The sequence below is a fragment of the Lipotes vexillifer genome, unplaced genomic scaffold, assembly GCF_000442215.2.
Source record: "Lipotes vexillifer unplaced genomic scaffold, Lipotes_vexillifer_v1.1 scaffold382, whole genome shotgun sequence".
In the NCBI taxonomy this organism is placed as follows: Eukaryota; Metazoa; Chordata; class Mammalia; order Artiodactyla; family Lipotidae; genus Lipotes; species Lipotes vexillifer.
This window is the reverse complement of record NW_006780611.1, coordinates 59,183-73,658: the sequence shown is the minus strand read 5'-3', so window position 1 is coordinate 73,658 and position 14,476 is coordinate 59,183. Positions and strand designations below refer to the sequence as shown.

Below are 14,476 nucleotides of genomic sequence, written 5' to 3'. Positions count from 1 at the left end.
TCTTTCCCTGTGGGATCGTTAAGCAAATGATAAGTATTCTCAAAAAAATAAAATTCAGGGCTTCGGACACGTAGGCTGTATCTGTAGGCTGTATCTCCTTCGGAGTTCCCATAGGCCCCTAAGACACAACACGCTAGCAGGGACTGAATTAGTGAAAGGGATACTTTTTCTCACCTCGTAAAACTAGGTCTCTTTTTAGTGTTTGCTAATAAAGGAAAACAATGGACTCATTATCTGCTCATAGAATAACAGATAAGCACAAGTCAACAACTTGCCCACAGTCAGCTTGTCCCTACTTTTGGGTGGTAAGTAGGTTTGCCCTTTTCCCAAGAAGCATTTCCTATGCGGCCTTACTGACCTTTCTGTTGTTTGTTTTTACTGCTAATTTCCAACATATGCTTTGATCTTGCCCCACTCATTATTTCTTTTTCCCCAAACTCTAGAAAATTGAGTTCTGATATGTGCAATCAAGGAGAATTCATTCATTCCCGTGATATTATTCCTAGAGAGAAAGATAAACAATGCAGAGCCCAAGGCTGGGACTTGCTGGCTACCATCTGCGTCTCTCCTGGCTGGCCTGGGCACTGAAGTTATCCTGTTCGCCAAGCGTTGAGCCCTATGTTAAGCTCATGCTAAACACCATGCTCGGACAGACTCCAGAGCTTGGCTGGAATCAGATGATTCCTCAGTCTATATACTTTGGGAATTTGTAAGATTTCTGTTCATTTTAATTTTGGATTTTTAAATTTTTGAGATAAGGATCCAAGCTTCTAACTTTTCACCTTGATTAAGATGACTTAAATCTTGCGTTATATTAAAGCACTCAAATAAAACCATGCTCTTCATAGAGAGTAACCATCAAGACGTGGCTTAGTGATGATGAACAGGCTGTTGTATCATTTCAGCTCTGCTTTGTTCTTCAGTCACTGAAACACGGATATCAAGCCAAATATACACATTTTTCACATACACAGTATTATACCACTTTGTAAAATAGAGGCCATTTCCTAAATGACAATCTACATTCTTAAAAGCAAATAAAAAATTCTACATATTTCTTCTTCAGTGCAAAGCCTTTGAAAACAAACTCATTCAGAAAAGCGGTGGTTTACGTTTGGCTAGCTGTCCATTACCTAAATCATACAAGACACAGCTATGAGAAAGTAAAGAAGGAAAAAATTAACAATAGTGGCAATATAATAATTTGAAAATTATATTTGGATTATGTGCATTCAACCAAATGTTAGCTGATAGCTGCAACAAACCAAACCATGATTTAATGAACATTCTAATCAGTTTAAACTTTATATTATTATTATTTTAGGAAATAAATTCTCTTATACCACTGCTATCTCCTATAGGTAATTTGTTTAGTATGATTACATTCAAGGCCTTATGATTGTTACCTCTTAAACTATACCACGTGTGTTTAAGTATTCTGTGAATTATGTAGGACAGAATATACTTTAAGATTAAACAGCACTTCTCTATTAAAGTCTTTTTTCAGAAGACTGCAGAATCAACCAAAAATGACCTTCCATAAATTTTTTTCCACATTAAAAATGATAAATGGTTCTTATATGATCAGAAATTTTGTTCAGGTCAGAAAAATATTACAATAAACTGGAGTTTTAGTGTTTCATAACACCTAAAATCTGTTTGTTTTATTTCTTAGTAATATTAGCATAAATCTACTTACAAAAATATAATTCAGAAGTTAGTCTTCTAAATAAATTCCAGCTCCTTTCTCAGCTCTGATTTTTTTCTTTACTTAAATCAGCAAATCCATTTAATAGAGGTGAAGCACCTAAATAGTTCAAAAGATTTTTCTCTAGCTGCCTAAAAATGAACTGATTAAATCGTCTTCAATGCAGGAACATCATTTCAGTTCACACCAGACCCTGAGAAGGTTCCAAGAAATGCGACAAGAACAAAGCCACCAGGAGTGTCGCCTATTGTTTTATGTTCAGTAAACAACAGGATTTTTAAAATATACAATAAATGTATACTGCACCAAGAGTATCTTCAACAGAGGTGCTGAAGCCACATATAGAAGTGCTAAATGCCCTGTTTCAGATATTCTAATTTGTAAATAAATACCTATGATGTAACAATAACACGTTTCCACAGTGATCTGGGAACAGTGCCATTTTCTTGCCAATTTAATGGATTAATTTCCTTAAGTAACTCTACAATTAAATACATAACACATGCTTCTTTTAAAAATGTGCTATAGGGACTTCCCTGGTGGTCCACTTGTTAAGACTCCACGCTCCTAATGCAGGGGCCTGGGTTTGATCCCTGGTCAGGGAACTAGATCCCGCATGCCGCAACTAAAAGAGCCTGCATGCCACAACTAAAAAGGTACCGCGTGCCGCAACGAAGATCTTACACCCAGCAATGAAGATCCCATGTGCGGCAACTAAGACCCGGCGCAGCCAAATAAATAAATAAAATGTGCTATACACAATTACAAGACACTGGAACTAAGCTTAATCACACTTTAGTTAGTAAACTCACTTTTGTTATGTTTTTGTTAAAGGAAGAACACTGTGTTGCTCTGACACTTCTAATGTAATGAGTTTCGTTCAAGATTATGAAAAGTTTGAATAATTTCCCTCCAGACCATTTCATTTCAAATTTATACAGTTTGTTTAGTTACTTGACCAAAACAGAAGAAATTAAAAGGAAAAAAAGACACTCAGCCAGATGAGATAAAGAATGCTAACACGAGGTCCAGGCGCAGCTTGGTTTTTCTGTCCCAAGTGCCAGCGAAAGCAACGACGGACGGGTGTACACCTAAACAGAGTGCCAGGTCAGTCCAGTTTTACTGGGCTCAAGAACATTTTTAATCAGAGTGATGAAATAAAATTCACATTTTGTGGCAAGACAAGAAACAATTAAACTTAAAATTTCTCTCTCCCGGTCTGGGCCTCTTCAGACCCTTTAGTGTGTGCTGTGCATCTGCCTTAACCAGACCTCCTTAGGTGAGAATCTTCCTTCCTAATCTTGTAAGGAGCAAAGACGACCCACTACTGCCTTTGTACACGCAGATCTGGATTGTGTAAACTATCAATATGTCATTTGATATATAACACTTTGTCTCAAAAATGTATATAACTGTTCTTTGACCAAAAATGGGCACAACAGTCCTCAGGGCTTTCTGAAAGACTGTCTCCTGGGTAGTAATCCTCAAATTGGCTCAAGTAAAATTTTCCATTCCTTCCTTAGATCAACTATTGATTAATTGATTAATTAATTGAAGAGCCTCAATGAATTTCTTCAATTCTTGTTTCAGTAAAGGCAGCGACACTCTGGTTGGATGATGTGCGCTTCTCTGCATAATACTTTATCTTTGGTTTTGTCTTGCTTGCCTGAAGAATAGCAAAACAGCATTTTGAAAAGCAAGTGTGAAAGTAGCTCTTTTGCCCATTTCTCTTCCCCTCTAAACTTGAAAGAACCTAATTAACCTTTTTATTCTTTTCCTAGATAAAAAGAACTAAGAATAAAGAATTAAGTAAAGAATGACCAGCTCTCTATCCCCAACAACCCCCTTAGCAACCCTGCAGGCAGATCACATGGGCAAGACGGGCGTCAGGAGGGAGAGTCAGCCAGCCTGCACGCAATAGGGAAGGATGCGGAACACAGCCTCCTGCCTCGATGATTCACTGAGATTCTCCCCCCTCTCGCTTTTCCCTTTAAAAACTGTCATGGCTGAGTAGAATCTTTGGATTTGGTCTGGGGATATGAGTCTGCCTTCTCCCCAGATTGCCGGCTTTTCTGATTAAAACATCTTTCCTGTCTACTGACACTTGCCTCTCGATTATTGGCTTTTGAGCGGTGAACAGCTGAACCTGAGTTTGGTAACAAATGTAATCATTTGGTTATTTTTATTCACAGGCAGCACTGATTTCTTTCTTTTTTATAAATTTATTTATTTATCTTTGGCTGCATTGGGTCTTTGTTGCTGCACGCGGGCTTTCTCTAGTTGCGGCGAGCGGGGGTGGGGGGCTACTCTTCGTTGTGGTGCGCGGGCTCCTCACAGCAGTGGTTTCTCTTGTTGTGATGCACGGGCTCTAGGTGTGCAGGCTTCAGTAGTTGTGTCATGTGGGCTCAGTAGTTGTGGTTCACGGGCTCTAGAGCTCAGGCTCAGTAGTTGTGGCGCACGGGCTTAGTTGCTCAGTGGCATGTGGGATCTTCCTGAACCAGAGCTTGAACCCGTGTCCGCTGCATTGGCAGGGGGATTCTTAACCACTGCACCACCAGGGAAGTCCAGCATTGACTTCTTATTAGGCTGGCTGCTGTCATATTCACAGGTAATGTCCCATGTACGCAATATGATGGATATTCTTTCAGAGAATCAAGATTGTGAAGACTTTCAAATATGCATTTGTTGGTAGTCAGATCAAAACACAAGAAATATGAAGTTTTTGAAATATGATAATCATATTTTTCACAAACCTTAATCGGTTGCTGGCTCAGTGTTATGCTTATGGTTTCCAGTTAAGATAACACCTCAGCCACAACAATGGCTGTACTCACCCCATCTTTATTCAAAATTGAAGTTCCACACAGAAAAGCAATGGACTTTTTAAATGCAAGAATGACTTCTTTCCCATTTTCCAGGTCTTTTATCCTACTTCCTAGCCATTTAAAGTCTGCTAATATTTCTTCAAAATAAAAATCCTTCTTTTTAAAAAAAATCAATTTATCTATTTATGTATTTTATTTTCGGCTGCTGTTGGGTCTTCATTGCTGCACATGGGCTTTCTCTAGCTGCGGCAAGCAGGGGCTACTCTTTGTTGTGGTGTGAGGGCTTCTCATTTTGGTGGCTTCTCTTATTGTAGAGCACGGGCTCTAGGCACGTGAGCTTCAGTAGTTGTGGTACGTGGGCTCAGTAGTGGCTTGTAGGCTCTAGAGCACAGGCTCAATAGTTGAGGCGCACGGGCTTAGTTGCTCCATGGCACGTGGGATCTTCCTGGAGCAGGGCTCGAACCTGTGTCCCCTGCACTGGCAGGCAGATTCTTAACCACTGCACCACCAGGGAAGTCCCTAAAATCCTTCTTTAAGTGCAACTGGATACAAAATTTTGGAAGAGAGACCGTGGAGGCTAACATATAAACATTATTCACATCAGAATTTCTTGATTTATTTTTCCGGCAATCAAATATCCACCCCCACCCCCACCCCCCACCAAACAAAGTTGCCAACTCATTCCCCGTGAAAACTTTCCATTGACCATCCTCCTGGAGTTCTGCCACAGCCAGCTGGTCTGCATTGGGACCTGTGGACAGCACTATCTGAGCATTTTCTTTCTCTGCCAGTCTCCGGGAAATTTCCAGCACAGATTCTCCTTCATATTTGGGCATTTAATGGTAGAAAAGTCTGGATAAGGATCTTTTTGTTCGGGTAGTGGAATTGGAGGCTTAAAACCAAACACGTGCAGAGTCAACTGCACATAGTCATGTCCGACCCCATGAAAAGATATATGTACAAATTTCAAGGTGGTCTTTGAGTTTGATTCCCTGTGAAAATCAGTCTTTTTCAGATCTTCCACGTGTCTCCTGTAATGTCCTGCAGAGAGTGAGTCTCTCTCCAGTAGGCTGGCATTCACTAAATCATTATTCCAGGAAGCATTCCAGGGTTCCACACAGTCCTCTATGCGTTTTGGACTTTCTTCATCATGAGGAGATGTGATCTAAACACCAGTTTCCCAATAAACCCTTTGTCTGTTGTCTTCCTTGCCATTGTGAGAGGCAGTAATCATCACACCTCCAACTGCTTTGAGCTCCTGGACTGCATATGATGTAGGAACTTATTTTGGAAAAAGGTACACAGAAACATCTTTAGCCAGCAAGACTGAAATGGTGAGTTTAGGAAGTCTTTGGACACTGCAGCTGTTAGTTACTTGACCCCAGCTGTCATACCCAAGACAAAGTTTCTCAACATCTCTCAAGGTATTTGTGCATCTTCTGTGTTGACTGGATTACTGTAAGGTCATTAATATAGCAAAACCCTGCCACCAGAGCAGAACCAAGTCCTGCAGCTCCAAAAGTCATCCAGCAACAAAGAAACTCCTTGTTTGTCCCATTCAGTAACAGATTTTCAAATTGCTCTTTTGTTTTGGCATTGTTTACTGGTTTGCAAAGGGTGGCTCAATATAAAAAATCAATCAATGTGATTCACTACATTGATAGAAGTGAGGTGGAAAGACCACACAGTCATCTCAATTAATGCAGGAAGAGCATTAGACAAAATCCAGCGGCCTTTTATAATGAAAGCACTCAGAAAATCAGGAATAGAAGGGAACTTACACAACATGCTAAAGGCCATATGAAAAATCCATAGCTAACATCACACTCAGTGGTGAAAAACTGAAAAATTTCCCCCTAAGATCAGGAACAAAACAAGGATGGCTGCTTTTACTATTTAATTCAACATAGTACTGGAAATTCCAGTCAGAGGCGTTAGGCAAGAAAAGGAAATAAAAGTCACCCACATTGGAAAGGAAGAAGTAAAACCTTTTCAATATGCACATGATATGATTCTATTTATAGAAAAACCCCAAAGTATGCGCAGGAAAACTATTAGAATTAATAAAAGAATTCAGCAAAGTTTCAGGGTACAAGATCAACACACAAAAGTCAGCTGTTTCTATAAACAGCAAGGGATAAATAAAAAAGTAAATAGCATCTAAAAAAATCTGGAAATAAATTTAACCAAGAAGTGAGAGATTCATACGTGAAAAGTACAAACACTGATGAAAGAAGTTAAAGATATAAAAAAATGGGAAAAAAAAGGAAAGACATCCAGTGTTCATGAATTGGAAGACTTAATATTGTTAAGATGTCAAAACAATCTTTAGAAAGAAGTTGAAGGACTCATACTTTCCAAGTTCAAAACTGTACTACAAAGCTACAGTAATTGAAATAGTGTGGTATTGGCATAAGGATAGACATCTAGACCAATGGAATAGAATTGAGAGTCCAGAAATAAACTCATACAACTATGACCAATTGATTTTTGACAAAGGTGGCAAGACCATTCAGACAGAAAAGAATAGTGTTCTTGACAAATATTGCTAGGACAATTGGATATCCACATGCAAAGGTAGGAAGCTGGATCCCTGCATTATACTATATATAAAAATTAACTCAAGGGGTCTTCCCTGGTGGCGCAGTGGTTGAGAGTCCGCCTGCCGATGCAGGGGACACGGGTTCGTGCCCCGGTCTGGGAGGATCCCACATGCCGCGGAGCGGCTGGGCCCGTGAGCCATGGCCGCTGGGCCTGCGCGTCCGGAGCCTTGCTCCGCAACGGGAGAGGCCACAACGGTGAGAGGCCCGCGTACCGGGGGAAAAAAAAAAAAAAAAAAAAAAAAAAGCAAAATACTCGAATATTTGTTTCTCCAAATAAATAATACAAATGAAGGGGAAATGTATCTCAAAACCACAGTGAAGCACCACTTCATAACTACTAAGATGGCTTATCTTTAAAAATGGAAAATAACAAGTGCTAGCAAGGATGTGGGAAATTGGAACTCTTGTACATTGCTTGTAGGACAGCAATGTAAAATGGTGTAAAATGGTGGTTCCACTGTGGAAAACACATTGGCAATTCCTCAAAAGTTTACACATAAAATTACTATATGATATTCTTTTTTTTAAAAATAAATTTATTTATTTGATTTTGGCTGTGTTGAAAGCTGCGCGCGGGCTTTCTCTAGTTGTGGTGAGCGTGGGCTTCTCATTGTGGTGGCCTCTCTTGTTGTGGAGCACAGGCTCTAGGCGCACGGGCTCAGTAGTTGTGGCACATGGGCTTAGTTGCTCCATGGCACGTGGGATCTTCCTGGACCAGGGATGGAACCTGTGTCCCCTGCACTGGCAGGAGGATTCTTAACCACTGTGCCACTAGGAAAGTCCCAGTATATGATCTTGTAATTCCACTCCTAGATCACTGTGCTATGCCCTCCTCCCCCACCCCCCCAATTTAAATGTTGAAGCCCTTACCCTCATGTGATTGTATTTGGAGACACAGTCTTCAGGAAGTAATTAAGGTTAAATGAGGTCATAAGGGTGGGGCCCTAATTAGGATGTCATGATGGGGGTCACAGGATATAGTCTTTTTTAAAAAAACTATTTTTTGGCTGTGTTGAGTCTTGGTTGCTGCGCGTGGGCTTTCTCTAAGTGTGGCGAGCGGGGGCTATCTTTGTTGCGGTGCGCGGGTTTCTCACTGCGTTGGCTTCTCGTCGTGGGGCACAGGCTCTAGAGCACAGGCTCAGTAGTGGTGGAGCACGGGCTTAGCTGCTCCGTGGCACGTGGGATCTTCCTGGACCCGGGCTCAAACCCGGGCCCCGGCACTGGCAAGCAGATTCTTAACCACTGCGCCATCAGGTAAGTCCCAGGATATAGTCTTTTAAGAGGAATCTACCTGAACACAAAGAGGTCACGTGGGCACACAGTGAGATGGCAGCTGCCTACAAGCCAAGAGAAGAGGCTTCAGAATGAACCCTACCTTGCCAGCACCTTGATCTTAGACTTCCCAGCCTCCAGAACTGTGAGAAATAAATACCTGTTGTAAGCCACCCAGTCAATGGTATTTTGTTACAGCAGCCTGAGCAGACTCTGACACCCAAAAGAATTGAAAACTGCTCACATAAGCACATGTATAAGCATGTTCATAGCAGCACTATTCGCAATAGCTGAAAGATGGATCCAAACATCCATCAATAGATGGATGGATAGACAACTTGTGGTATTTAATACAAGGAACAGTGTTTAGCCCCAGAAAGGAATGAAGCACAGGACGTATGCGTGAATCTTGAAAACATGCCGGAGTGAAAGACACAACAGGTCATGTGTTGTTTTATTTCACTTACATGAAATATCCAGAATAGACAAATCCATGGAAGCAGAAAGAATGTAGATCAGTATTTAAAAGGGGCTGAGGGGAGGGAGTGTTGGAAACTACTTAATGAGTAAAGGGGTTTTACTTCAGAGCGATGGAAACGTTTTAGAACTAGATAGAGGTGATAGTTGCACAACACTGTAACTGTACTAAATGGCACTGCATTGTGTACTTTAATTTTGTGTTATGTAATTTCACCTCAATAAATTATTTAAAAAAGACTCAGGGGTGGTGTTCCTGTATGTCAGGATGAAAGGATCTTTAACGAGCAGGTGGATTTGAGCAATGTATGGGTAGGTGGCCATGGATATTGCTGGCACCCTGCCTGAGCACTTATCCCCTACCTACTTTGAGTGTTGAAACTCACAGCTGCCCTTTCCCCAGGGAACTGTCCTTGCTAAAACAGGAGCCCCTTTGCCCTGGACACTACGAGTCACCCCTTCCACCTCCTCCTCACACACTTGGCCAACTGGCACAAAAAGGGCCCTGGTCTCAAAGAGGGACCATCCTTGTGGGGCAGTTTGTCCTCCAGAGCTTCCCTAGGAAGGGGGAGACTGAAGCTGGTCCCCAGCAGAGACAGAAAACTGCCACAATGAGTCATCTGAACAAGAACTGCCTTCTCAGGCTTTGCTTCCAGGGAACCTGATGCAAAATGGTTACGTAAAGCCAATACTGATGGTGAATTATATGGTTTTTGAATTATATCTCAGTGAAGCCATTATATTTAAAAAACACTTATTAACCATTTATAATAACTAAAGGGTTGTTTCTGTTGTTGTTGTTTTTAAAAGTACATCTCACCAGGGTAACGCATTCCTGAAATTTCCTGGTCGGGTTAAATCTGTGAAGTTGAAACTGTAAGCATCAGTAATCTAAAGGGTAAAAATGCTTGTTCTTGACTCCCAAATACCCATTCTTTTAAGAACACTAAATTCCACGTAAATGGTCTCTGTGACAATAAATCTAGAGATAACACGACAGGTCACGGCAGTCTCCCCTTACTAACGTGGCTGATGATCCGCTCGTTCTCTTGTGACTCTTTGCTCAGAGAAATCCATAGCCACAAAACATGCACATCTATTCAGTGTAAATAAAAATAAATTTTAAAAATGGAAATGATGTACAAGATGATCATAAAAGCATCCTAGTGAACCACAAGTCCTGGAGATAAATGGAAAAGGCAGCATGAGAGTTCTCAGCAGCCCTTGCCACCCAAGGAGGTACAATGTCCACACTAGTCCTCAAGAAAAATGAAGGAAATCCTCCTTTGTTGAAACAGGGGTTTTAAAGGAAGCTTTCCTAACGTCAATTTCTTACAATGCAAACAGGTGTGCCTTGTGGTGTGGCCACATTAACCCTTGATGTTTACAACTATGATGTTTGTGTATTACTATGGCCAGACCAGTCACCTGCTTTCACGTGATGTTAACAACAAACTTGGGCCTGTGATCTTGGCCTCGCTGTTCATCAATGTACTGGCTGTACCTAGAAGAACTCTGGAAAAACTTACGGAATGAACAGCTCTCTGCTCAAAACCATTTTCTTAAAATGGTTGGTTTCGTTGGGAGACTAAAGAGGAAAAAGGATAGTCAGGAATTAGAAATCATTCCCTTGGTAGAAATGCAACAAATAGGCCCTGAGGTCAGCTCTGGGAGGGGAAAAAAAAAACACCTAGATTTCCTTTTATTTAAGAGACACACACAGAATGTTCCCCAATTTTCTTCACTGTCCCACATAACCTGGAGGGTCCATCCTTAATTCTGCCTCAGGGTCTGGTGTGGACCTCTTACACCTGTTGATGGCACTTGCTGGTGTTGACCCCTTCCCTGCCCGACTACAGGGGAGAGAACAACTGTGAAGGGTCAGGTCTCATGGGCCATGGAAGTGGGGGAGCAAACGGGATGGCTGGGTCTGTAGGAGGCATAGAAGGGGATGGCCTGGAAGAATGTCTCACGTGAGAGCTGAAGGACTGCCGAAGGGAGGGGTATTCTGAACTCCATCCACCCCCCCAAGTCGGCCGTGGAGAGAGGCCTCCTTCTGTGGCTCAGGAGGGAGATGGGCTCTGGACACGGCCACGCTGCTCTTTGCCCAGCATATCCTCCTCCTTCTGCTCCAAGCTGATGCTCTGTGAACAAGGTTGCAGGTGAGGCCTGGCCTTGCATTTGCCCAACTGTAGCTCTGACACCTCTAGGGGCAGGGCCCTCGACGAGCACGTGTGGCCTGCAAAGTCGGTCTGTTGGGTTGTGCTCTCACCCCTGTGAAGGGAAGCCGCTTCCCACGCCACCTGACATCCGGGCCTGACCTACCTCAAGCTCCTGCAAAACTTCATCCATGAAGTCCCGGGAGTTCTGTTTGTAAGACACAGCTAATCGAATTGCATCGCTGAAGAGCTGGAGGTAAGGTGAAGGCGGCGGGAAGGAAAACAAGGCCGTGGGACCAGTGGCCTGGACTCTGCCTGCCCTGTACCCACTGGCCCCGTCCCCATCATATGTCCAGACAGTACTCCACCCTAAAATCAGCAAGGTCACTCCTCAATTCACCTTTTCCCTGTCACCCTGACCCCACGCATGGTCAACGTACCTTTTCTTCACCAAGCCCAACCCACCACCGCCCCTACTGTCAATACTCACACGACCGCTTCCTGTCACCACATGCTCAGCACAGCCCCCACAACAGTGCCCGTCCTCTCCACCATCCCTGCAGCCAGCCCTCCTCTCCATCGCTTCCCGGGTAACTTCAGCACCAGGCCTTCCCCGGCCTTACGAGACTGTCTCTGCAGTCTCCCATTACCTTCACAACGTTGGTACCATCAGCAGCTGAGACAAAGTACAGGGGCAGGGAGAACTTCCTGGCAAAACTGAAGCTTTTTTGGGTCATCTTTATGTCTGCTGTAGAGAGAAGGTAGGACATGGGCCTGTCTACAAAGGCAAAGGGAGAATTTTGCAGGGCGGGTCACTGGAGGTCCCCATTCTCGGAAGAGGAATGAGCAGGGACAACCAGGGGGCGTGTCTTAAAAAGAGTTCATTTCACTGGGATCTGTGTCTCGAGAAGGCAGGTTGGCTCACTTGGATCCTTACTGGGAGGGCAGTGATGGCAAGAAACCAAGGGCTGTGTGTCGGGAAAAAGAATGGACCATTGACGGTTTGCTGGCCCAGGAAAGGAAGAGGAAACGTGTGATGGTGGGTCCCCCCATGAATTGCTGGCACCTAGATGTAGGGTGGCCTCACCATCGATTTTATTGGCCACCACAAGGCATGGAATCTCTGGCCTGAACTCCCGAAGCTCTGTATACCAGGTGCTCAGGTTCTTGTAGGTGATTTTCCTCTGCACATCAAATACCTGCAATTAGCAGAGGAAAGAAGACAGCCCAAGCGCATCAATGTCTCTGCATGCCACCCCCGGGTGACACACACACAAGCAGGCAAACACGGGCTTGGCAACTCGGACCATGCACCACTCTGAGCCGCATCCCCTCTAAGCACAAAGGCTATGCCTTGCCCACCCTTCTCACCTTCTAGAACCTTCATCTTGTCACCTAACCTTATTTACCTATTTTAACCAGATTTTATCATTTTACTTATTGTATCATTTACTCATTGATAAGTCTATTACAAATGGTTAAGTTTTTTGTTTTTTTCATAGTCTAACTACTGCTTAAACTTTGTTTAAAAACTCCTTTATAATGGGACTTCCCTGCTGGTCCAGTGGTTAAGACTCCACACTTCCAACGCAGGGAGCGTGGGTTCGATCCCTGGTTGGGGAACCAAGATCCCACATGCCACGTGTGGTGTGGCCAGAAAAAACCAAAACACCTCCTCTATGATAATCTTAAATGTTTCTAGAATTTCCTTTCAGTTATTTTGATTTACTTTTAATTATAAACTTTTAATTTTGTCTTTTAGACTTTGCAGAAGTACTTTTATTATTTTGTAGCTTTTTTATCATAATTTTGCTAACTTTCTAAATTTATAGTTTTTACCTATTTAAAAGTGCCCGCAAGAAGCACGGGCGCCGGGACCAGCTCTCGGGCAGGAGGACAGAGGCCCCAAGATGCTTCAAATTGCTGCTGCAGGGACCCTCCAAGCCCCTCACAGGAGCCCCTCAAAGGCCAGCTTTCTGTTGCCCAGCCAACCTCCAGAAGAGACTCACATGTCCAAACTGCCCCAGCACAACAGTAGACTGAGATGCACAACCTGTAACCTGCTGGAATGGCAGATCTTACTTCTAAACAACCCAGCCCTTCACGGGAGTAACCGTGTCCAGGGCCAGGGATTCTGCCTGCACGGCAGTGGGCTCTGGTCAGCAGCTGTCACACCTGAGGCAGCAGGAGGTCCACCTGAGAGGCTCATCTATGGTACTCTCCAGGCCCAATTTCAATAAATGACTACTTTGTCTTGAATTCCCAATAAAGACTTCTTGTAAAATACGCTTGTGATGAAACTTCCGGAATCTGCTTCACACCTCCCATGGCTGCCTGCCATGGTCCGTGTCAGTCACACTTTGTCCAGGTCTGGTTTCCTGAGCTTCCTTTCCTTGTTTTGAGAGCTGAGGAGCTGGTTAGGCTGAGAAGCATACCCTTTGGGGTTTCAAGGTGGAACCCCAGCTCCCTCTGGGACTATCAGGTCCCCATGTGGTCACAAGAGGCTGAGCGCTTTCTACCGGCAAGGCCCCCTACAGCAGGCTGGGGCTGGTGGTAGGCACCTGCACATACAAACACCCCAGGTCTCAGAAGAGGGCCCAAAAGGAGCTAATGGAGGTGTGTCAGAGGCAAGAGGTCACGGCTGCTGGCACTGGTCTGCCCCCATTTGCCTTTTACCCTGTTACCCTCTTTTGTTTTGTCCCATTATAGGTACTAGCATTAAATTTTGGAAAATTTCAAGAGATCTTGTGCTTAAGGGACAGAAGAGCCTGAGAAAGGAGCCAGTGAGTTTGTGGGCAGGAGGTCCTAAAGGACACAGGTTTACAGTTCCCCTCTCTATTTGTGGCCCTTGCCATAGCTGAGTGTCAGGCTCTCCTGCGGCACTTGTTACCTGCTGGCTACTGGGCTGGACCTCTGAGGGCTGTGCTCTAGACAGCAAAGTGAGAGGCTGAGAGGGAGGAGGGGGCCATTTCGGAGGGGAAAGCTCCCTGGGAACCAGAGCCTGCTCAGCCCCAGCATCTGCCCCTAGAGAGCAGCGGATGAGGGAGGCCTCAGGAGCTTGCCTGCGCAGGGAGGCCTCCATTAGGGAGGGACTGTGTTGGACTCTCAGATGCTCTGCCTGATGATGAGGCCCTGAACTTCCTCCTCCCGCTGGAACGGTGGCTCCACACATCCCCCAACCCCCCACCCATGGAAGAGAAGCTGGCCCTGGCGTGTTCTCACTCCGGACCTCTGGGAAGCACGTGCAGCCTGAAGCCTGCGCTAATCCTTCCCTCCAGCACCCAGCCCTAGTGAGGAGGGCTCAGTCCTGCTGGGCCCTTTATCCCTTCACCCTTCAGGCCAGACCTGCCCAGAGCCTTTGCCCTCCAGTTGGTTTCATACCATGATGCAGGCGTGGGCCTTGTGGTAGTAGGAGGCGTGCATGCTCTGGAA

The 14,476-nt window shown here is 44.2% G+C and overlaps 1 protein-coding gene and 1 pseudogene across 1 annotated transcript in view; both read right to left on the bottom strand.

Annotated features, from left to right (window-relative positions):
• Positions 1 to 2,799: 2,799 nt before the first annotated feature.
• LOC103081578 (glucose 1,6-bisphosphate synthase-like) lies at positions 2,800 to 6,321 on the bottom strand (annotated as a pseudogene).
• Positions 6,322 to 10,948: 4,627 nt separating this feature from the next.
• RABL2B (RAB, member of RAS oncogene family like 2B) overlaps positions 10,949 to 14,476 on the bottom strand; it is a 13,035-nt gene continuing 9,507 nt past the window's right edge. Inside the window, exons 5-9 of the mRNA XM_007453868.1 lie at positions 14,426 to 14,476; positions 12,132 to 12,243; positions 11,695 to 11,792; positions 11,211 to 11,294; positions 10,949 to 11,029 (exon numbers count right to left, since the gene is read on the bottom strand). The exon at positions 14,426 to 14,476 is cut by the window's right edge and continues 3 nt beyond it. Of these exons, the coding sequence (XP_007453930.1) occupies positions 10,949 to 11,029; positions 11,211 to 11,294; positions 11,695 to 11,792; positions 12,132 to 12,243; positions 14,426 to 14,476 (426 nt within the window). The remainder of the gene's footprint in view (positions 11,030 to 11,210; positions 11,295 to 11,694; positions 11,793 to 12,131; positions 12,244 to 14,425) is intronic.